At 44.1% G+C, this 24,871-nt stretch overlaps 1 protein-coding gene across 1 annotated transcript in view; it reads right to left on the minus strand.

Annotated features, from left to right (window-relative positions):
- LOC137322209 (dynein axonemal heavy chain 8-like) overlaps window positions 1-24,871 on the minus strand; it is a 1,675,662-nt gene that overhangs the window by 376,909 nt on the left and 1,273,882 nt on the right. The window contains exon 72 of the mRNA XM_067985325.1: window positions 18,692-18,918. Coding sequence (XP_067841426.1) covers window positions 18,692-18,918 — 227 coding nt within the window. The remainder of the gene's footprint in view (window positions 1-18,691; window positions 18,919-24,871) is intronic.

Genomic DNA, 24,871 nt, shown 5'->3' on the forward strand with positions numbered 1-24,871 from the left:
CAGACTAAACACATTCCAATGAGGGGAAAAGGAAGCTAGAGCTCCTGGATCACGAAAGAAATGGAGATTAAAATGAAACAGGAAAAGGAGACTTACAATAAATGTCAGATTCATAATACAGTACAGAATCAAGCAGAATACAAAAAGTGCAGAGGAGAACTGAAAAAGGAAATAAGAGGGGCAAATAGAGTGTATGAGAAAAGATTAGCAAGTAACCTTACAGGGAACACCAAATCTTTAATAAGTATATAAATAGTAAAAGGATAGTGAAAGGAAGGGTGGGACCGATTAGAGACCAAAAAGGAAATCTTGTTGAGGCAGAGGGCATGGCAGAGGTACTAAATGAATACTTTACATCTGTCTTCCCGAAAGAAGAGGATGCTGCCATTGTCACAGTAAAGTAGGAGGTAGAAGAGAAATTGGATAGGATAAAAATAGATAAAGAGGAAGTACTTAAAAGGTTGGCAGCGCTCAAAGGAGAAAAGTCACCCGGTCCAGATGAGATGCATCCTAGGTGACTGAGGGAAGTAAAGGTGAAAATAACAGGATTTGGCCACAATCTTTCATCCTCCTTGGATTATGGCAGCAGTGTCAGAGACTGGAAGGTTGCAAATGTTACACCCCTGTTCAAAAAAGGGGACAGGGATAAATCAGGTAACTACAGGCAAATATCTTCAGCTTTTTTCTTTACTCGTTCATGGGATGTGGGTGCCGTTGGCAAGGCCAGCATTTATTGCCCATCCCAAATTGCCCTTGAGAAGGTGGTGGTGAGCCACCTTCTTGAACCGCTGCAGTCCGTGTGGTGAAGGTTCTCCCACAGTGCTGTTAGGAAGGGAGGTCCAGGATTTTGACCCAGCGACGATGAAGGAACGGTGATATATTTCCAAGTTGGGATGGTGTGTGACTTGGAGGGGAACGTGCAGGTGGTGTTGTTCCCATGTGCCTGCTGCCCTTGTCCTTCTAGGTGGTAGAGGTCGCGGGTTTGGGAGGTGCTGTTGAAGAAGCCTTGGCAAGTCGATGCAGCCACTGTGTGCCAGTGGTGAAGGGAGTGAATGTTTAAGGTGGTGGATGGGGTGCCAATCAAGTGGGCTGCTTTGTCCTGGATGGTGTCAAGCTTCTTGAGTTTTGTTGGAGCTGCACTCATCCAGGCAAGTGGAGAATATTCGATCACACTCCTGACTTGTGCCTTGTAGATGGTGGAAAGGCTTTAGGGAGTCAGGAGGTGAGTCACTTGCCGCAGAATACCCAGCCTCTGACCTGTTCTTGTAGCCACAGTATTTATGTGGCTGGTCCAGTTAGGTTTCTGGTTAATGGTGACCCCCAGGATGTTGATGGTGGGGGATTCGGCGATGGTAATGCCGTTGAATGTCAAGGGGAGGTGGTTAGATTCTCTCTTGTTGGAGATGATCATTGCCTGGCACTTGTCTGGCACGAATGTTACTTGCCACTTATCAGCCCAAGCCTGGATGTTGTTCAGGTCTTGCATGCGGGCACGGACTGCTTCATTATCTGAGGGGTTGTGAATGGAACGGAACACTGTGCAATCATCAGCGAACATCCCCATTTCTGACCTTATGATGGAGGGCAGGTCATTGATGAAGCAGCTGAAGATGGTTGGGCCGAGGACACTGCCCTGAGGAACTCTGGCAGCTGAGATGATTGGCCTCCAACAACCACTACCATCTTCCTTTGTGCTAGGTATGACTCCAGCCACTGGAGAGTTTTCCCCCTGATTCCCATTGACTTCAATTTTACTGGGGCTCCTTGGTGCCACTCTCGGTCAAATGCTGCCTTGATGTCAAAGGCAGTTACTCTCACCTCACCTCTGGAATTCAGCTGTTTTGTCCATGTTTGGACCAAGGCTGTAATGAGGTCTGGAGCCAAGTGGTCCTGGCGGAACCCAAACTGAGCATCGTTGAGCAGGTTATCAGTGAATAAGTGCCACTTGATAGCACTGTCGATGACACCTTCCATCACTTTGCTGATGATAGAGAGTAGACTGATGGGGCGGTAATTGGCCGGATTGGATTTATCCTGCTTTTTGTGGACAGGTCATATCGAGGCAATTTTCCACATTGTTGGGTAGATGCCAGTGTTGTAGCTGTACTGGAACAGTTTGGCTAGAGGCGCGGCTAGTTCTGGAGCACAAGTTGTCAGCACTCTAGCCGGGATGTTGTCGGGACCCATAGCCTTTGTTGTATCCAGTGCACTCAGCCGTTTCTTGATATCACGTGGAGTGAATCGAATTGGCTAAAGACTGGCTTCTGTGATCGCGGGGATATCGGGAGGAGGCCGAGGTGGATCATCTACTCAGCACTTCTGGCTGAAGATGGTTGCAAACGCTTCAGCCTTGTCTTTTGCACTCACGTGCTGGACTCTGCCATCATTGAGGAAGGGGATGTTTGCAGAGCCTCCTCCTCCTGTTAGTTGTTCAACTGTCCACCATCATTCACGACTGGATGTGGCAGGACTGCAGAGCTTTGATCTGATTCGTTGGTTGTGGAGTCGGTTAGCTCTGTCTAAAGCTACAGACAGAGCTTCCACTGTTTAGCATGCATGTAGCCCGGTGTTCTAGCTTCAACAGGTTGGCACCTGGTGCTGCTCCTGGTATGCTCTTCTACACTCCTCATTGAACCAGGGTTGATCTTCTGGATTGTTGATAATGGTAGAGTGAGGAATATGCCAGGCCATGAGGTTACAGATTGTGCTGGAATACAATTCTGCTGCTGCTGATGGCCCACAGCGCCTCATGGATGCCCAGTTTTGAGCTGCTAGATATGTTCTGAATCCATCCCATTTAGCACGGTGATAGTGTCACACAACATGTTGGATGGTGTCCTCAGTGCGAGGACGGGACTTCGTCTCCACGAGGACTGTGCGATGGTATTCCTACCAATAATGTCATGGACAGATGCATCTGTGACAGTTAGATTGGTGAGGACGAGGTCAAGTAGGTTTTTCCCTTGTGTTGGTTCGCTCACTACCTGCTGCAGGCCCAGTCTGGCAGCTATGTCCTTCAGGACTCGGCCAGCAGTGGTGCTACCGAGCCACTCTTGGTGATGGACTTTGAAGTCCCCCACCCAGAGTACATTCTGTGCCCTTGCTACCCTCAGTGCTTCCATCCAAGTGGTGCTCAACATGAAGGAGGACTGATTCATCAGCTGAGGGAGGGCGATAGGTGGTAATCAGCAGGAGGTTTCCTTGCCCATGTTTGACCTGATGCCATGAGATTTCATGGGGTCCGGAGTCAATGTTGAGGACTCCCAGGACCATTCCCTCATGACTGTATATCACTGTACCGCCACCTCTGTTGGGTCTGTCCTGCCAGTGGGACAGGACATACCCAGGGATGGTGATGGAAGAGTCTGGGACGTTGGCTGAAAGGTATGATTCTGTGAGTATGGCTATGTCAGTGGGACAACTCTCCCAATTTTGGCACAAGTCCCCAGATGTTAGTGAGGAGGACTTTGCAGGGTCAACTGGGCTTGGTTTGCCTTTGTCGTGTCTTATTATGACCTTTCGTGGTGAGATTTTACAACTGAGTGGCTTGCTTGGCCATTTCAGAGGGCGATTAAGAATCAACCACATTGCTGTGGGTCTGGAGTCGCATGTAGACCAGACCGGGTAAGGATGGCAGGTTTACCTTCCCTGAAGGACATTAATGAACCAGTTGGGTTTTTACGACAATCCAACAGCTTCATGGCCACCATTACTGATACTATTTTTTTTATTCCAGATTTTTATTTAATTAATTGAATTTAAATTCCCTAGCTGCCGTGGGGGGATTTGAACTCATGACTCTGGATTATTAGTCCAGGCCTAGCTGGATTATTAATCCAGTAACATAACCACTATGCTACCGTACTCAACGGCTGCTTCATCAATGACCTTCCCTCCATCATCAGGTCAGAAACGGGGATGTACGCTGATGATTTCACAGTTTTCAGTTCCATTCGCAACCCCTCAGATAATGAAGCGTAGAAACATAGAAAACATAGAAAATACGAGCAAGAGTAGGCCATTCAGCCCTGCTCCGCCATTCAATATGATCATGGCTGATTGTCTAACTCAGTACCCTGTTCCCACTTTTTCCCCATTATAATTTCCCCCATTTCTGACTGTAAGGGACCTACATTTGTCTTCAATAATCTTTTTCTCTTGACATTTATAGAAGCTTTTACAGTCAGTTTTTATGTTCCTTGCTAGTTTACTCTCATACTCTATTTTTCCCCTCTTAATCAATCTCTTTGTCCTCCTTTGCTGAATTCTGAACTGCTCCCAATACTCAGGCTTGCCGCTTTTTCTGGCAATTTTATATGTCTCCTCTTTGGATCTAATACTATCCCTAATTTCTTTTGTAAGCCATGGTTGAGCCACCTTTCCTGTTTTATTTTTGCGCCAGACAGGAATGAATAATTGTTGTAATTCCTGCACACGTTCTTTAAATATTAGCCATTGCCTATCCACCGTCATCCCTTTAAGTAAAGTTCCCCAGTCTATCATAGCCAACTCGCACCCCATACTTTCATAATTTCCTTTATTTAGATTCAGGACCCTAGTTTCGGATTCAACTACTTCACTCTCCATCTTAATGAGGAATTCTATCATGTTATGGTCGCTCTTCCCTAAGGGACCCTGCACAACAAGATTGTTAATTAATCCTTTCTCATTGCACAATACCCAGGCTAGGATCGCGTGTTCTCTAGTTGGTTCCTCAACATATTGGTCTGGAAAACCATCACGTACACACTCCAGGAATTCCTCCCCCACAGTATTATTGCTAAGTTGGTTTGACCAATCCATATGTATATTAAAGTCACCCATGATTATAGTTGTACCCTTCTTGCATGCGTCTCTAATTTCCTGTTTAATGCCCTCCCCTACATCTCCACTACTGTTTGGGGGCCTATAGACAACCCCCACCAACGTTTTCTGCCCCTTGGTGTTTCTTAGCTCCACCCATACAGATTCCACATCGTGATTTTCTGAGCCAATATCCTTCCTCACTATTGCATTGATTTCCTCCTTTACTAACAACGCGACCCCACCTCCTTTCCCTTTTTGCCTATCCTTCCTAAATATTGAATACCCCTGGATGTTCAGTTCTCATCCTTGGTCACCCTTCAGCCATTTCTCATTAATCGCAACTATATCATAACCGTTAATATCTATCTGCGTTGTTAATTCATCTACCTTGTTGTGAATGTTTCGTGCATTAAGACACAATGCCTTTAGACTTGTCTTTTTAAGATTGCTAGTCATCTTAGTTTTATTTTGCACTATTGCCCTATTTGTTTTTCGCCCTTGTTTTCTCTGCCTTCCTATTGCTTCTTTCCTTTCTGTCTTTTGTTTCTATCCTTGTTTCCCCGTACTCTGTCTCCCTGCTCAGGTTCCATGCCCGCATGCAGCAAGACCTGGACAACATCCAGGCTTGAGCTGATAAGTGGCAAGTAACGTTCGCGCCAGACAAGTGCCAGGCAATGACCATCTCCAACAAGAGAGAGTCTAACCACCTTCCCTTGACATTCAACGGCATTACCATCGCCGAATCCCCCACCATCAACATCCTGGGTCCACCGTAGACCAGAAACTTAACTGGACCAGCCATATAAATACTGTGGCTACAACAGGAGGTCAGAGGCTGGGTATTCTGCGGTAAGTGACTCACCTCCTGACTCCCCAAAGCCTTCCCACCATCTACAAGGCACAAGTCAGGAATGTGATGGAATACTCTCCAATTGCCTGGATGAGTGCAGCTCCAACAACACTCAAGAAGCTCGACACCATCCAGGAGAAAGCAGCCCGCTTGTTTGTCACTCCATCCCCCACCTTAAACATTCACTCCCTCCACCACTGGCACATCGTGCCTGCAGTGTGTACCATCACAAGATGCACTGCAGCAACTTGCCAAGGCTTCTTCGACAGCAACTCCCAAACCCACGACCTCTACCACCTAGAAGGACAAGGGCAGCAGGCGCATGGGAACACCACCACCTGCACGTTCTCCTCCAAGTCACACACCATCCCGACTTGGAAATATATCGCCGTTCCTTCTTCTTCGCTGGGTCAAAATCCTGGAACTCTCTACTTAACAGCACTGTGGGAGAACCTTCACCACACGGACTGCAGCGGTTCAAGAAGGCAGCTCACCACCACCTTCTCAAGGGCAATTAGGGATGGGCAATAGATGCTGGCCTTGCCAGCGACGCCCACATCCCATGAATGAATAAAATAAAGTCCTAATGTCGGTGGTGGGGAATCATCTGGAGGCTATACTTTGGGACAAAATTAATTGTCACTTGGAAGAACAGGTTAATAAATGACAGCCAACATGGATTTGTTAAAGGCAAACCATGTCTGACAAATTTGATTGAGTTCTTCGATGAAATAACGGAGAGGGTTGATGAAGGTCGTGCAGCTTATGTTCTGTATATGGACTTTCAAAAGTCATTTGATAAAGTGCCACATAATAGACTTGTTAGCAAAATTGAAGCCCATGGGATTAAAAGGGCTGTGGCAGCATGGATATGGAATTGGCTAAGCGACAGAAAGGGAGAAACTGTTTCCACTGGTGGAAGGGTCAGTAACCAGAGGATATAGATTTAGGATAACTGGTAAAAGAACCAGGGGGGAGATCAGGAAAATTTTTTCATGCAGTGAGATGTGGAATGCACTGCTTGAAAGGGTTGTGGAAGCAGATTCAATTGCAACTTTCATAGGGGAATTGGATATATACTTGAAAAGGAAAAATTTACAGGGATAAAGTGAGGGAGCAGCTGAGTGGGACTAATTGTCCAGCTTGTTCAAAGAGCCTGCACAGGCACAATGGGCCAAAAGGCCTCCTTCTGTGCTGTAAGATTCTATGATTTTATGCTTAGCTGTTTTGATATTGTTCTTAAAGATTTCCCATTGGAGATTATTCACAGATTTGAGAAAATTTGGTATTGCAGAATTATTTAAATAGTAAGGAATAAAAAAGACAAAAAAAAATCACAAGATAATTATGGATGGAGAAAGCCATTGAGAGCATCTTAGTTTATCCATCCAGACAGATCCTACAATTCCCCCAATGCAGCATCTAATTGTTTCTTATATGATTCCGGTGGTTTTGGCTTCACTGCTCTACCAGGGGTCCATTCTGTGAGCACTCTCTGTGCAAAGAACTTCCTGGTATCAGTCTTAAATCATAACTTCCAGTACATAAGAACATAAGAACATAAGAAATTGGAGCAGGAGTAGGCCAATCGGCCCCTCGAGCCTGCTCCGCCATTCAATAAGATCATGGCTGATCTGATCCCAACCACAAATCTAAAGAACACAAGAAGTCGGAGCAGGACCCGGCCACATAGCCCCTGGGCCCTCTCCGCCACCCACAGGGCATTGACCGATCCGAACTCAGCTTCATGTCCAATTTCCTGCCCGCTCCCCATAACCCCTGATTCCCTTTACTTCTAGGAAACTGTCTATTTCTGTTTTAAATTTATCTAATGATGTAGCTTCCACAGCTTCCTGGGGCAGCAAATTCCACAGACCGACCACCCTCTGAGTGAAGAAGTTTCTCCTCATCTCAGTTTTGAAAGAGCAGCCCCTTATTCTAAGATTATGCCCCCTAGTTCTAGTTTCACCCATCTTTGGGAACATCCTTACTGCATCCACCCGATCAAGACCCTTCACAATCTTATATGTTTCAATAAGATCGCCTCTCATTCTTCTGAACTCCAATGAGTAGAGTCCCAATCTACTTAACCTCTCCTCATATGTCCGCCCCCTCATCCCCGGGATTAACCGAGTGAACCTTCTTTGTACTGCCTCGAGAGCAAGTATGTCTTTTCTTAAGTATGGAGACCAAAACTGTATGCAGTATTCCAGGTGCGGTCTCACCAATACCTTATATAACTGCAGCAATACCTCCTTGTTTTTATATTCTATCCCCCTAGCAATAAAAGCCAACATTCCGTTGGCTTTCTTGATCACCTGCTGCACCTGCATACCAACTTTTTGATTTTCTTGCACTAGGACCCCCAGATCCCTTTGTACTGCAGTACTTTCCAGTCTCTCGCCATTAAGAAAATAACTTGCTCTCTGATTTTTCCTGCCAAAGTGCATAACCTCACATTTTCCAATATTATATTGCATCTGCCAAATCTCCGCCCACTCACCCAGCCTGTCTATATCCCCTTGCAGGTTTTTTATGTCCTCCTCACTCTCTACTTTCCCTCCCATCTTTGTATCATCTGCAAACTTTGATATGTTGCACTCGGTCCCCTCCTCCAAATCGTTAATATAGATTGTAAAGAGTTGGGGACCCAGCACCGTCCCCTGTGGAACACCACTGGTTACTGGTTGCCAGTCCGAAAATGAACCATTTATCCCAACTCTCTGCTTCCTGTTCGATAACCAATCCTCCACCCATGCCAGAATATTACCCCCAATCCCGTGATTTTTTATCTTAAGTAATAATCTTTTATGTGGCACCTTGTCGAATGCCTTCTGGAAGTCTAAATACACTATGTCCACTGGTTCCCCTTTATCCACCCTATACGTTATATCCTCGAAGAACTCAAGCAAATTTGTCAGACATGACTTCCCCTTCATAAAGCCATGCTGACTTTGTCCTATTAAATTATGCTTATTTAAATGTTCCGTTACTGTCTCCTTAATAATAGACTCCAAAATTTTACCCACCACAGATGTTAAGCTAACTGGCCTATAATTTCCAGCCTTCTGCCTACTACCCTTTTTAAATAACGGTGTTACATTAGCAGTTTTCCAATCTGCCGGGACCTCTCCTGAGTCCAGGGAATTTTGGAAAACTATCACCAAAGCATCCACAATCCCTACTGCCACTTCCCTCAAGACCCTAGGATGGAAGCCATCAGGTCCAGGGGATTTATCCGCCTTGAGTCCCATTATTTTACTGAGTACCATCTCCTGAGTGATTTTAATCGTATTTAGCTCCTCCCCCCCGAGAGTCCCCTGTTTGTCCAGTGTTGGGATATTCTTAGTGTCCTCTACTGTAAAGACTGAAACAAAATATTTGTTCAGTATTTTTGCCATCTCCATGTTTCCCACCATTAATTTCCCGGTCTCATCCTCTAAGGGACCTATGTTTGCCTTAGCCACCCTTTTTCTTTTTATATAACTATAGAAACTCTTGCTATCTGTTTTTATATTTTTTGCTAATTTCTTTTCATAATCTAACTTCCCTTTCTTAATCAATCCTTTAGTTACTTTTTGCTGTCTTTTGAAGAATTCCCAATCTTCTATCCTCCCACTAAGTTTGGCTACCTTATATGTCCTTGTTTTTAGTCGGATACTATCCTTGATTTCTTTACTTAGCCACGGATGGCTGTCATTTCTTTTACACCCTTTTTTCCTCAGTGGAATATATTTATTTTGAAAGTTGTAAAATAACTCCCTAAATGAACACCACTGCTCATGTACCGTCTTACACTTTAATCTATTTTCCCAGTCCACTTTAATCAATTCCGCTCTCATACCATCATAGTCTCCTTTATTCAAGCTCAGTACGCTTGTTTGAGAATCAACCTTCTCACCCTCTAATTGGATATGGAATTCAACCATGTTGTGGTCGCTCGTTCCAAGGGGATCCTTAACTAGGACATTATTAATTAATCCTGACTCATTACACAGGACCAGGTCCAAGGTTGCCTGCCCCCTTGTAGGATCAGTTACATACTGCTCAAGAAATCCATCCCTGATGCACTCAATGAACTCGTCCTCAAGGCTGCTCTGCCCAATTTGATTTGTCCAGTTAATATGATAATTAAAATCCCCCATAATTATGGCTGTTCCCTTATTACATGCCCCGACTATCTCCTGATTAATACTTCTTCCAACAGAGTTGCAACTATTAGGAGGCCTATATACTACGCCCACTAATGTTTTTTTTCCCTTATTATTCCTTATCTCCACCCAAACTGTTTCATTATCTTGATGCTTTGTCCCAATATCATTTCTCTGTATTACAGTGATTCCTTCCTTTATTAACATAGCCACCCCACCTCCCCTTCCTTCCTGCCTGTCCTTCCTGATTGTTAAATACCCTGGCATATTTAATTCCCAGTCGTTGTCACCCTGCAGCCATGTTTCTGTAATGGCCACAAGATCATACCCATACGTAGTTATTTGTGCCGTTAACTCGTCCATTTTGTTACGAATGCTACGTGCGTTCAGATAAAGAACTTTCAAATCTGTTTTGTGACGCTTAGTTCCTGCTTTTTCCTTTTTTAACACTTTACCTATTACTCCATACCTTCTGTCCCTTCCTGTTACGCTTTCCTGTCTCTCCCTGCTCAGGTTCCCAACCCCCTGCCACTTTAGTTTAAACCCTCCCCAACAGCACTAGCAAACACTCCTCCTAGGACAGCGGTCCCGGCCCTGCCCAGGTGCAGACCATCCGGTTTGTACTGGTCCCACCTCCCCCAGAACCGTTTCCAGTGTCCCAGGAATTTGAATCCCTCCCCCTTGCACCATTCCTCTAGCCACGTATTCATTTGAAATATCCTCCTATTTCTACTCTGACTAGCACGTGGCACTGGCAGCAATCCTGAGATTACTACCTTTGAGGTCCTATTTTTTAATTTACCTCCTAACTCCCTATATTCTGCTTTTAGGACCTCATCCCCTTTTTTACCTATATCGTTGGTGCCTATGTGCACCACGACAGCTGGCTGTTCGCCCTCCCCCTCCAAAATGTTCTGTAGCCGCTCCGAGACATCCTTGATCCTTGCACCAGGGAGGCAACACACCATCCTGGAGTCTCGGTTGCGGCCGCAGAAACGCCTGTCTATTCCCCTTACAATTGAGTCCCCTATCACTATAGCTCTGCCACTCTTTTTCCTCCCAGCCTGTGCAGCAGAGCTACCCGTGGTGCCAGGAAGTTGGCTGCTGCTGCCTTCCCCTGATAAGTCATCCCCCCCAACAGCATCCAAAGTGGCATATCTGTTTGAGAGGGGGATGGCCACAGGGGACCCCTGCACTACCTGCCTGCATCTCTTACTCTTCCTGGTGGTCACCCATTCACTTCCTGCCTGTATACCCTTTACCTGCGGTGTGACCAACTCGCTAAACGTGCTATCCACGAGTTTCTCTGCATCGCGAATGCTCCACAGTGAGTCCACCCGCAGTAGTTTGAAACTTTGTTTTTTTGTCCTACTCTCACAATTTACTTTAAAATAATATTCCAGATTTACTATTTCCGTACCTTTAACTATCTTGTACATCTATATGAAATTGAGGTTGCCTCTCAGAAACCTCCTTTCCAGGCTAAAAAGCCCATGGGGTCAAATTGGTCTTCGGTGATAGCGCAAATCGGTACATTGCGAATCATCAGCCATTTTACAACCCATCCAATTTTCTTTTCTTTAAGGGAATCAAGGGATATGGGGATCGGGCAGGAAAGTGTAGTTGAAGATCAGCCATAATCTTATTGAATGGCAGAGCAGGTTTGAGGGACCGTATGGCCTGCTCCTGCTCCTATTTCTATGTTCTTACATTCTATTAAGGCCTTTGGCTGTTCTCTTCAATTAATACAATGTAGGATTCCTCTTGTTCCCGACATCATCTACTGATGACAGAGCATGCAAACTTAAGAGAGTGGCAGCAGATAAGTGTAAGGAGTCTTACAACACCAGGTTATAGTCTGTTGGACTATAACCACTGTTGGACTATAACCTGGTGTTGTAAGACTCCTTACATTTGTCCACCCCAGTCCATCACCAGCATCTCCACATCGTAGCAGATCAGGCTAGAGGTTGCAAAAAAATAGTAAAAAGACAGCACTAAAGGCTTTGTATCTGAATGCACGTAGCACTCGTAACAAAATGGACGAATTGACAGCTCAAATAGAAATAAATATGTACGATCTAATAGCCATTACAGGGACATGGCTGCAAGGTATCAAAAGGGCTGGAAGGGTACTTGACATTTCGGAAGGACAGGAAGTTAGGAAAAGGTGGAGGGGTAGCTCTGTTAATTAAGGATGACATGAGTATAATGGAGAGAAATTACCTTAGCTTTAAAGACCAAGATGTAGAATCAGTTTGGGTAGAGATAAGAAATAGTAAAGGCAAGAAGTCACTTGTGGGAGTAATTCATAGATCCCCTAACAGTAACCACACAGTAGGACAGGGAAGAAATAATGGGCTTGTGAGAAAGGAACAGCGATAATTGTGGGTGATTTTAATCCACACATAAATTGGAAGAATCTGATTGGCAAAGGTAGTCTGGAGGATGAGTTCATAGAGTGCTTTCTGGACAGTTTCTAACAGCAGCACGTTCTAGAAGATCAGAAGATTGGACAGAATAAAAAAACAACAAAGAATGACTAAAAGAATAATAAGGAGGGAGAAATTAGAGTATGAGAGAAAGCTAGCTTGAAATACAAAAACAGATAGTAAGAGTTTCTACAGGTATTTAAAAAGGAAAAGAGTAAGTAAAGTGAGTGTTGGTCCTCCAGAGAGTGAGTCTGGGGAATTAATAATGGAGAATAAGGAAGTGGTGAATGAATTGAACAGATATTTTGCATCCGTCTTCACTGTAGAGGATACAAATAACATGCCAGAAATAATTGTGAATCAAGAGGTGAAAGGGAGGGAGGAACTTAAAACATTTATAATCATCAGGGAAAGGGTTCGGAAAAAATTATCAGAACTAAAAAAGCTGACAAATCCCCAGGTCCTGACAGACTTCATCCCAGGGTCTTAAAAGAAGTGGCTGCAGAGATAGTAGATGCATTGGTATTAATTTTCCAAAATTCCATGGATTCCAGAAGGGTCCCATCAGACTGGAAAATAGCGAATGTAACTCCTCTATTCAAGGAAGGAGGGAGACAGAAAGCAGGAAACTACAGGCCAATTAGCTTAACATCTGTCATAGGGAAAATGCTAGAAACTATTATAAGGAGGTTATAGCAGGGCACTTAGAAAATCTCAATGCAATCAGGCAGAGTCAACACGGCTTTGTGAAAGGCAAATCGTGTTTGACTAATTTATTGGATTTCTTTGAGGAAGTAACAAGCAACATGGATAAAGGGGAACCTGTGGGTGTGGTGTACTTGGATTTCCAGAAGGCTTTTGACAAGGTGCAACATCAAAGGCTACAAGAGCTCATGATGTAGGGGGTAACATATTAGCATGGATAAAGGATTGGTTAGCTATCAGGAAACAGAGAGTAGGCATAAATAGGTCATTTTCAGGTTGGCAAGATGTAACGAGTGGAGTGCCACAGGGATCAGTGTTGGGGCCTCAACTATTTACAATCTATATCAATGACTTGGATGAAGGGACCGAATGTATGGTTGCTAAATTTGCTGATGACATAAAGGTAGGTTGGAAAGTAAGTTGTGAAGAGGACATGAGGAGTCTGCAAAGGGATATAGATAGGTTAAGTGAGTGGGCACAAATTTGGCAGATGGAGTATAATGTGGGAAAATGTGAACTTGTCCACTTTGGGAGGAGGAATAGAAAATCAGTATATTATTTAAATGGAGAGAGATTGCAGAACTCTGATGTGCAGAGGTGTCCTAGTACATGAATCACAAAAAGTTAGTATGCAGGTACAGCAAATGATTAGGAAGGCAAATGGAATGTTGTCATTTATTGCAAGGGGAATGGAATATAAAAGTAGAGATATTTTGCTACAGTTGTACAGGGCACATTGGTGAGACCATATCTAGAATACTGTGTGCAGTTTTGGTCTCCTTATTTAAGAAAGGACATAATTGCTTTAGAGGCGGTTCAGAGAAGGTTCATTCGACTGATTCCTGGGATGAGGGGATACCTTATGAGGAAAGTTTGGACAAGTTAGGCCTGTATACACTGGAGTTTAGAAGAATGAGAGGTGATCTGACTGAAACATATAAGATCCTGAGGGGATTAGAAGGGGTAGATTCTGAGAGGATATTTCCCCTTGTGGGAGAGACTAGAACTAGGGGCCACAGTTTAAAAATAAGGGGTCTCCCATTTAAGACGGAGATGAGGAGAATTTTTTTCTCTCAGAGGGTCGTGAGTCTGTGGAACTTCCGTCCCCAGAGAGCGGTGGAGGCAGGGTCATTGAATATTTTTAAGGCTGAGTTAGATAGATTCCTGATTAACAAGGGAGTCAAAGGTTATTGTAGGTAGACAGGAAAGTAGGGTTGAGGTCACAATCATAGAATCATAGAATCATAGAAGTTACAACATGGAAACAGGCCCTTCGGCCCAACATGTCCATGTCGCCCAGTTTATACCACGAAGCTAGTCCCAATTGCCTGCACTTGGCCCATATCCCTCTATACCCATCTTACCCATGTAACTGTCCAAATGCTTTTTAAAAGACAAAATTGTACCCGCCTCTACTACTGCCTCTGGCAGCTCGTTCCAGACACTCACCACCCTTTGAGTGAAAAAATTGCCCCTCTGGATCCTTTTGTATCTCTCCCCTCTCACCTTAAATCTGTGCCCCCTCGTTATAGACTCCCCTACCTTTGGGAAAAGATTTTGACTATCGACCTTATCTATGCCCCTCATTATTTTATAGACTTCTATAAGATCACCCCTTAACCTCCTACTCTCCAGGGAATAAAGTCCCAGTCTGTCTAACCTCTCCCTGTAAGTCAAACCATCAAGTCCCGGTAGCATCCTAGTAAATCTTTTCTGCACTCTTTCTAGTTTAATAATATCCTTTCTATAATAGGGTGACCAGAACTGTACACAGTACTCCAAGTGTGGCCTCACCAATGCCCTGTACAACTTCAACAAGACATCCCAACTCCTGCATTCAATGTTCTGACCAATGAAACCAAGCATGCTGAATGCCTTCTTCACCACCCTATCCACCTGTGACTCCACTTTCAAGGAGCTATGAATCTGTACTCCTAGGTCTCTTTGTTCTATAACTCTCCCCAACGCCCTACCATTAACGGAGTAGGTCCTGGCCCGATTCGATCTACCAAAATGCATCACCTCACATTTATCTAAATTAAACTCCATCTGCCATTCATCGGCCCACTGGCCCAATTTATCAAGATCCCGTTGCAATCCTAGATAACCTTCTTCACTGTCCACAATGCCACCAATCTTGGTGTCATCTGCAAACTTACTAACCATGCCTCCTAAATTCTCATCCAAATCATTAATATAAATAACAAATAACAGCGGACCCAGCACCGATCCCTGAGGCACACCGCTGGACACAGGCATCCAGTTTGAAAAACAACCCTCGACAACCACCCTCTGTCTTCTGTCGTCAAGCCAATTTTGTATCCAATTGGCTACCTCACCTTGGATCCCATGAGATTTAACCTTATGTAACAACCTACCATGCGGTACCTTGTCAAATGCTTTGCTGAAGTCCATGTAGACCACGTCTACTGCACAGCCCTCATCTATCTTCTTGGTTACCCCTTCAAAAAACTCAATCAAATTCGTGAGACATGATTTTCCTCTCACAAAACCATGCTGACTGTTCCTAATTAGTCCCTGCCTCTCCAAATGCCTGTAGATCCTGTCCCTCAGAATACCCTCTAACAACTTACCCACTACAGATGTCAGGCTCACTGGTCTGTAGTTCCCAGGCTTTTCCCTGCCGCCCTTCTTAAACAAAGGCACAACATTTGCTACCCTCCAATCTTCAGGCACCTCACCTGTAGCGGTGGATGATTCAAATATCTCTGCTAGGGGACCCGCAATTTCCTCCCTAACCTCCCATAACGTCCTGGGATACATTTCATCAGGTCCCGGAGATTTATCTACCTTGATGCGCGTTAAGACTTCCAGCACCTCCCTCTCTGTAATATGTACACTCCTCAAGACATCACTATTTATTTCCCCAAGTTCCCTAACATCCATGCCTTTCTCAACCGTAAATACCGATGTGAAATATTCATTCAGGATCTCACCCATCTCTTGTGGTTCCGCACATAGATGACCTTGTTGATCCTTAAGAGGCCCTACTCTCTCCATAGTTACCCTTTTGCCCTTTATGTATTTGTAGAAGCTCTTTGGATTCACCTTTGCCTGATCTGCCAAAGCAATCTCATATCCCCTTTTTGCCCTCCTGATTTCTCTCTTAACTCTACTCCGGCAATCTCTATACTCTTCAAGGGATCCACTTGATCCCAGCTGCCTATGCATGTCATATGCCTCCTTCTTCTTTTTGACTAGTGCCTCAATCTCCCGAGTCATCCAAGGTTCCCTACTTCTACCAGCCTTGCCCTTCACTTTATAAGGAATGTGCTTACCCTGAACCCTGGTTAACACACTTTTGAAAGCCTCCCACTTACCAGACGTCCCTTTGCCTGCCAACAGACTCTCCCAATCAACTTCTGAAAGTTCCTGTCTAATACCATCAAAATTGGCCTTTCCCCAATTTAGAATTTTAACTTTTGGGCCAGACCTATCCTTCTCCATAGCTATCTTAAAACTAATGGAATTATGATCACTGGTCCCAAAGTGATCCCTCACTAACACTTCTGTCACCTGCCCTTCCTTATTTCCCAAGAGGAGGTCAAGTTTTGCCCCCTCTCTAGTCGGGCCATCCACATACTGAATGAGAAATTCCTCCTGAATACACTCAACAAATTTCTCTCCATCCAAGCCCCTAATGCTATGGCTGTCCCAGTCAATGTTGGGAAAGTTAAAGTCCCCTACTATTACCACCCTATTTTTCTTGCAGCTGTCTGTAATCTCCTTACATATTTGCTCCTCAATTTCCCGTTGACTATTTGGGGGTCTGTAGTACAATCCTATCAAAGTGATCTCTCCCTTCTTATTTTTCAGTTCTACCCATATGGACTCAGTGGGCGAACCCTCGGATATATCCCCTCTCACTACTGCCGTGATGTTCTCCCTAATCAAGAACGCAACTCCCCCTCCTCTCTTACCTCCTGCTCTATCTTTCCTATAGCATCTGTACCCTGGAACATTGAGCTGCCAGTCCTGCCCCTCCCTTAGCCATGTTTCAGTAATAGCTATAACATCCCAGTCCCATGTACCCATCCATGCCCTGAGTTCATCTGCCTTGCCCATCAGACTTCTTGCATTGAAATAAATGCAGTTTAATCTAGACTTCCCTTGGTCTTTGCCCTGCTTTCTCAGACCATCTGTCCGGTCATGTTCTGTACACTCTCCCTTACTGCGTTTTGTTTCTGTCACCACTTTATTTCCCACTGACTTCCTGCATCGGTTCCCATCCCCCTGCCACATTAGTTTAAACCCTCCCCAACAGCACTGGCAAACACTCCCCCTAGGACATTGGTTCCAGTCCTGCCCAGATGCAGACCGTCCAATTTGTACTGGTCCCACCTCCCCCAGAACCGGTTCCAATGGCCCAGGAATTTGAATCCCTCCAGCTTGCACCATCTCTCAAGCCACGTATTCATCTTAGCTATCCTGTCATTCCTACTCTGACTAACCCGTGGCACTGGTAGCAATCCTGAGATTACTACCTTTGAGGTCCTACTCTTTAGTTTAACTCCTAACTCCCTAAATTCAGCTTGTAGGACCTCATCCTATTTTTTACCTATATCGTTGGTGCCATGATCTTATCAAATGGCAGAGCAGGCTCGAGGGGCCGAATGGCCTACTCCTGCTCTTAATTTGTATGTTCGTATGTCCATTACAACCACTGGTTGCTGATTGGAGAGAAGAGTGCCTCTCACATGATGTGACTCTGCACTGAAATGGGCTATGAATGATGATGGCACCATCATTAAGTGCTGTAATAATACTGATCTTTGTCGTTGGATGATGATGTGACTCAAAATATAAATAATGGTCAGTGCGTATTGTCTTTGTATAGAACGCAAAGGAAAGAGCTCCAGGTCTTAGGCTTTACATCTTCAAGTTAAGGAAAAGAAACAGGTCATTCTCTCTGATTTCCACAGTAAACTTGATGGAAGTGTGGTTTAGTTCAGATATTCAAGAAATTGCAAAAACTGCTCCTTACCGTCATGTGAAATACAAAAAGCATCATCCACATAATGCAGCCAAAGGCAAGGGTATTTGTGAGCAGACTCAAGGGCTTTGTTCTCAAAAGTATTGGCATAAAAGTATTAGCGACACAGGTGATGATCCCATCGTGCCATCATATTCTACGCTTCATTGAAATACATAGCTATGACGTGGATATTAATGAGTTTCGCAATGCTGTCCAGTGCTGTAAAAGGTCTGTCAAGCACTGTCAGCATTCTCCAGCGGCCAGGAGGGCGTTGGGCAGCAGGGTCGGGGGGAGGGTAAGAGTGGCAAGAAGGGCATGTGGAAGGGCCAGTCACTGGAATTTTTTTTATACATTAGGACCTTCCCTACAGCACCAAAATAAGTGTCTTGTGGCTGGAGTGTTACTCAGGTAGTCCATTTGCATTGTTAGGCGAGCCTTTAATTAATTATTTTTTAGGACCTTAATGAGCTTTGCACACTGAAGTGCATCAGAGGCTTGCCATCACATTATCGGCCCCTATGACTACTTCTGCGGTATACCAAAATTAAATTAGAGATTTTTCATTATAGTCCTCAGTCAGTAATTCCTACTTATCAAAACAGTACTCTCATGAAAACATATTTGTAAACCCTCATTAGATTTCACCATTTTCTAGAACAGAAACAATCAGATTAATCAAGTTGACCAGTCTGGGTATCAACTGCTTTTAAATGTCATCCATAAATTAATCAGTTCCCTAATCAGAACATACCTCTGAAAATAGTCCTCGCATGTTTGATAGACCATGTCATGGAAGACACCCATTGTTTCCACCAGTTGTTTTTTGATCTCGTCTGAGCAAGCAATGTAAAAACCAGAAAGGAAATAGTTGGAGACAGCAACCAGTGCCTCTCTGGGCCAGCGACTGAACCAATCCATAGTGCAACCTGAAATCAGGCCAGGGAACTTCAGTGAGCGTGATCGAAACTTTTCTCCAACCTAACACCAAAACAAAAAGAACAGTTCTCTTAGAAATATACATACTAAACTCAGCATTATTTTGTTTATAAACTAGCCATCCTACCATGATGATGTACACAGACAAAAATAAAAATAAAATCTCTGTATCTTTCTTTTGATGTAACTGTCTCTGCTTGTTTCTCATTAATGAATAGATGTTCCCTGATAACATTATTGATGACTCCATCCATCACTTTACTAATGATTGGGAGGAGGCTGACAGGGCGGTAATCCGCTAGGTTGGATTTGTCCTGTTTCATGTGGATAGAACACATCTGAGTATCTGGAGTGGCTAGCTCTGCTGCACAGGTCTTCAGCATTATCATTATTTTTACATAATACTTTGATTTAATATATATTGAGTTACATCAAGTCTACAGCACATGATGACACAAAACTAGGTGGGATCGTGAAATGTGAGGAGGATGCAAAAAGGCTTCAAGGCGATTTAGACAAGTTGAGTGAGTGGGCAACACATGGCAGATGCAGTATAATGTGGATAAATGTGAAGTTCTCCACTTTGGAAGGAAAAACAGAAAGGCAGAGTATTAGTTAAATGTTGATGTACAAAGGGACCTGGGTGTCCTTGTACACCAGTCACTGAAAGCAAACATGCAGGTGCAGCAAGCAGTTAGGAAGGCAAATGGTATATTGGCCTTCATTGCAAGAGGATTTGAGTACAGGAGCAAGGATGTCTTACTGCAGTTATACAAGGCCTTGGTGAGACCACACTTGGAATATTTGTCTGACAAATTTGCTTGAGTTCTTTGAGGACATAACGTACAGGGTGGATAAAGGGGAACCAGTGGACGTAGTGTATTTAGACTTCCAGAAGGCATTCGACAAGGTGCCACATAAAAGATTATTGCTCAAGATAAAGAATCACTGGATTGGGGGTAATATTCTGGCATGGGTGGAGGATTGGTTATCTAACAGGAAGCAGAGAGTTGGGATAAATGGTTCATTGTCAGACTGGCAACCAGTAGCCAGCGGTGTTCCGCAGGGGTCGGTGCTGGGTCCCCAACTCTTCACAATCTATATTAACGATTTGGAGGAGGGGACCGAGTGTAACATGTCAAAGTTTGCAGATGATACAAAGATGGGAGGGAAAGTAGAGAGTGAGGAGGACATCAAAAACCTACAAGGGGATATAGACAAGCTGGGTGAGTGGGCGGAGATTTGGCAGATGCAATACAATATTGGAAAATGTGAGGTTATGCACTTTGGCAGGACAAATCAGAGAGCAAGTTATTATCTTAATGGCGAGGAACTGGAAAGTACTGCAGTACAAAGGGATCTGGGGGTCCTAGTGCAAGAAAATCAAAAAGTCAGTATGCAGGTGCAGCAGGTGATCAAGAAGGCCAACGGAATGTTGGCTTTTATTGCTAGGGGGATAGAATATAAAAACAGGGAGGTATTGCTGCAGTTATATAATGATGTGGAGATGCCGGTGATGGACTGGGGTTGACAATTGTAAACAATTTTACAACACCAAGTTATAGTCCCTTTTTGATTTTCTTGCACTAGGACCCCCAGATCCCTTTGTACTGCAGTACTTTCCAGTTCCTTTTTGATTTTCTTGCACGAGGACCCCCAGATCCCTTTGTACTGCAGTACTTTCCAGTTCCTCGCCATTAAGATAATAACTTGCTCTCTGATTTGTCCTGCCAAAGTGCATAACCTCACATTTTCCAATATTGTATTGCATCTGCCAAATCTCCGCCCACTCACCCAGCTTGTCTATATCCCCTTGTAGGTTTTTGATGTCCTCCTCACTCTCTACTTTCCCTCCCATCTTTGTATCATCTGCAAACTTTGATATGTTACACTCGGTCCCCTCCTCCAAATCGTTAATATAGATTGTGAAGAGTTGGGGACCCAGCACCGACCCCTGCGGAACACCGCTGGCTACTGGTTGCCAGTCTGACAATGAACCATTTATCCCAACTCTCTGCTTCCTGTTAGATAACCAATCCTCCACCCATGCCAGAATATTACCCCCAATCCAGTGATTCTTTATCTTGAGCAATAATCTTTTATGTGGCACCTTGTCGAATGCCTTCTGGAAGTCTAAATACACTACGTCCACTGGTTCCCCTTTATCCACCCTGTACGTTATGTCCTCAAAGAACTCAAGCAAATTTGTCAGACAAATATTCCAAGTGTGGTCTCACCAAGGCCTTGTATAACTGCAGTAAGACATCCTTGCTCCTGTACTCAAATCCTCTTGCAATGAAGGCCACATCGTTCACCTGACGAAGGAGGAAGCCTCCGAAAGCTTGTGAATTTAAAATAAAATTGCTGGACTATAACTTGGTGTTGTAAAATTGTTTACAATTGCAGTTATATAAGGTATTAGTGAGACCGCACCTGGAATACTGCATACAGTTTTGGTGTCCATACTTAAGAAAAGACATACTTGCTCTCGAGGCAGTACAAAGAAAGTTCACTCGGCTAATCCCGGGGATGAGGGGGTGGACATATGAGGAGAGGTTGAGTAGATTGGGACTCTACTCATTGGAGTTCAGAAGAATGAGAGGCGATCTTATTGAAACATATAAGATTGTGAAGGGGCTTGATCGGGTAGATGCGGTAAGGATGTTCCCAAGGATGGGTGAAACTAGAACTAGGTGGCATAATCTTAGAATAAGGGGCTGCTCTTTCAAAACTGAGATGAGGAGAAACTTCTTCACTCAGAGGGTCGTAGGTCTGTGGAATTTGCTGCCTCGGGAAGCTGTGGAAGCTACATCATTAAATACATTTAAAACAGAAATAGATAGTTTCCGAGAAGTAAAGGGAATTAGGGGTTACGAGGAGCCGGCAGGAAATTGGACATGAAGCTGAGTTCGGATTGGTCAAGGCCCTTTGGGTGGCGGAGCGGGCCCAGGGGCTGAGTGGCCGGGTCCTGCTCCTACTTCTTGTGTTCTTTAGATTTGAGGTTAGGATCAGATCAGCCATGATCTTATTGAATGGCGGAGCAGGCTCGAGGGGCCGATTGGCCTACTCCTGCTCCTATTTCTTATGTTCTTATGTTCTTATATTGTCTCCTTACTTAAGAAAGGATATACTTGCTGTCGAGGGAGTGCAGCGAAGGTTCACCAGACTGATTCCTGGGATGGCAGGTCTGTCGTATGAGAACAGATTGGGTTGACTCGGACTGTATTCACTCGAGTTTAGAAGAAAGAGAGGGGGTCTCATTGAAACATATAAAATTCTGACAGGGCTAGACAGACTAGATGCAGGGAGGATGTTTCCCCTGGCTGGGGGGTCCAGAACGAGGGGTCACAGTCTCAGGATATGGGGTAGGATATTTAGGACTGAGATGAGGAGAAATTTCTTCACTCAGAGGGTGGTGAACCTGTGGATTTCTCTACCATAGAAGGCTGTGGAGGCCAAGTCACTGAATATATTTAAGAAGGAGCTAGATAGATTTCTAGACACAAAAGGCATCAAGGGGTATGGGGAGAGAGTGGGAATATGGTATTGAGATAGAGGATCAGCCATGATCATATTGAATGGCGAGCAGGCTCGAAGGGCTGAATGGTTTGTTTATATAGAAACATAGAAAATAGGAGCAGGAGTAGGCCATTCGGCCCAACTGTTTTATGCTGGCATTCATGCTTCACATGAGCCTCCTCCCTCCCTATTTCATCTAACCCCATCAGCATATCCTTCCATTCCTTTCTCCCTCGTGTGCTTATCTAGCTTCCCCTTAAATGATTCTATGCTATTCGCCTCAACTACTCTCTGAGGTAGCGCGTTCCGCATTCTTCCCACTCTCTGGGTAAAGAAGTTTCTCCTGAATTCCCTATTGGATTTATTAGTGACTATCTTATATTTATAACCTCTAGTTTTGGACTCCCCCACAGGTGGAAACATTTTTTCTAGGTCTACCCGCGACCTCTACCACCTAGAAGGACAAGGGCAGCAGGCACATGGGAACAACACCACCTGCACGTTCCCCTCCAAGTCACACACCATCCTGACTTGGAAATATATCGCCGTTCCTTCATCATCGCTGGGTCAAAATCCTGGAACTCCCTACCTAACAGCACTGTGGGAGAACCTTCACCTCACGGACAGCAGCGGTTCAAGAAGGCTGCTCACCACCATCTTCTCAAGGGCAATTCGGGATGGGCAATAAATGCTGACCTTGCCAGCGACGCCCACATCCCATGAACGAATAAAAAAACCCCTGTCAAACACTTGCATTATCTTAAAGACCTCTGTCAGATCACCCCTAAGCCTTCTCTTTTCTAGAGAAAAGTGCCCCAGCCTGTTCAGCCTTTCCTGATAAGTGTATCCTTTCAGATCCGGTATCATCCTTGTGAATCTTTTTTGCACCTTCTGCAATGCCTCTATATCCTTTTTATAATATGGAGACCAGAACTGTGCACAGTACTCCAAGTGTGATCTAACCAAGGTTCTGTACATGTTTAACATAACTTCTCTGCTTTTAAGAACATCAGAACATAAGAAATTGGAGCAGGAGTAGGCCAATCGGCCCCTCGAGCCTGCTCCGCCATTCAATAAGATCATGGCTGATCTGATCCCAACCACAAATCTAAAGAACACAAGAAGTCGGAGCAGGACCCGGCCACATAGCCCCTGGGCCCTCTCCGCCACCCACAGGGCATTGACCGATCCGAACTCAGCTTCATGTCCAATTTCCTGCCCGCTCCCCATAACCCCTTTACTTCTAGGAAACTGTCTATTTCTGTTTTAAATTTATCTAATGATGTAGCTTCCACAGCTTCCTGGGGCAGCAAATTCCACAGACCTACCACCCTCTGAGTGAAGAAGTTTCTCCTCATCTCAGTTTTGAAAGAGCAGCCCCTTATTCTAAGATTATGCCCCCTAGTTCTAGTTTCACCCTCTAGAAATGAACCCCAGTGCTTGGTTTGCCTTCTTTATGGCCTTATTAACCTGCATCGCTACTTTCAGTAACTTGTGTATCTGTACCCCAGGATCCCTTTGCTCCTCTACCCCATTTCGACTCTAATTATCCAAGCAGTATGTGGCCTTCTTATTCTTCCTACCAAAATGACCACCTCACACTTATCTCACTGAAATTCATTTGCCAATTACATGCCCATTCTAAAAGTTTATTAATGTCCTCTTGCATTTTGACACATTCCTCCATTGTATTAACTATACCCCCCAATTTGGTGTTGTTCCGAAATTTTACTTCTGATTCCCGAGTCCAAATTATTAATGTAAATTGTGAACAATATGATTGACTTTAATGAAATGAAAATCAAACAGTTTCTATAACTGGTGACCTATCCATAATGCTAATTTTACATTCGGGCGGTGAGATGAAAATCTATCCCATAGAGTTGGTTGCATTGGGTGTTTCTCTGCAGTCCAGGCTGAGGAGCTGAGAGACACAAAACTGAGGCACTGCAACAGGAGGGTGTAATTACAGTGTGATATGTTTGTATAGGCAGTTCCTATCATAAAAGTGGACAGTCATTTATAATGGGAAAAGTTGACATTGAAGCATGACAAAAAATTAACAACAGTAAGTGAGGTTTTGTAGACAGGAAATGTGTGCATATGTAATATTTTTAAATTTATTAAAGTTTCTGTTTTAACTTTTATTTCTAGGATATATAGGATGGATGAAAAAAAATAGCTGTTCAAAGGATTTTGAAAGCATTTTTTCACTTAAATATTTGAATTTTTTGTGAGATAATGAAATAAATGTATATTTATTGGTTGATTTTTAGTGAATATGAAATTTGAGCCAATCAGCAAGCTTGATCATGTTTGACATAAATCATAGGCAAATCTTTTAATTCTGCAGATTGTTAGGAAATGGCATATAGTTATGAGCAATCTGTGGTCATGTTCTTGAAAGCAGCTTGATCGTGGATTATAGATCTTGATGCATTTTATCATGCATTATTGTAAAAACAAAAAGTTAGAA

The sequence above is a fragment of the Heptranchias perlo genome, chromosome 5 (assembly GCF_035084215.1).
Source record: "Heptranchias perlo isolate sHepPer1 chromosome 5, sHepPer1.hap1, whole genome shotgun sequence".
Lineage (NCBI taxonomy): Eukaryota > Metazoa > Chordata > Chondrichthyes > Hexanchiformes > Hexanchidae > Heptranchias > Heptranchias perlo.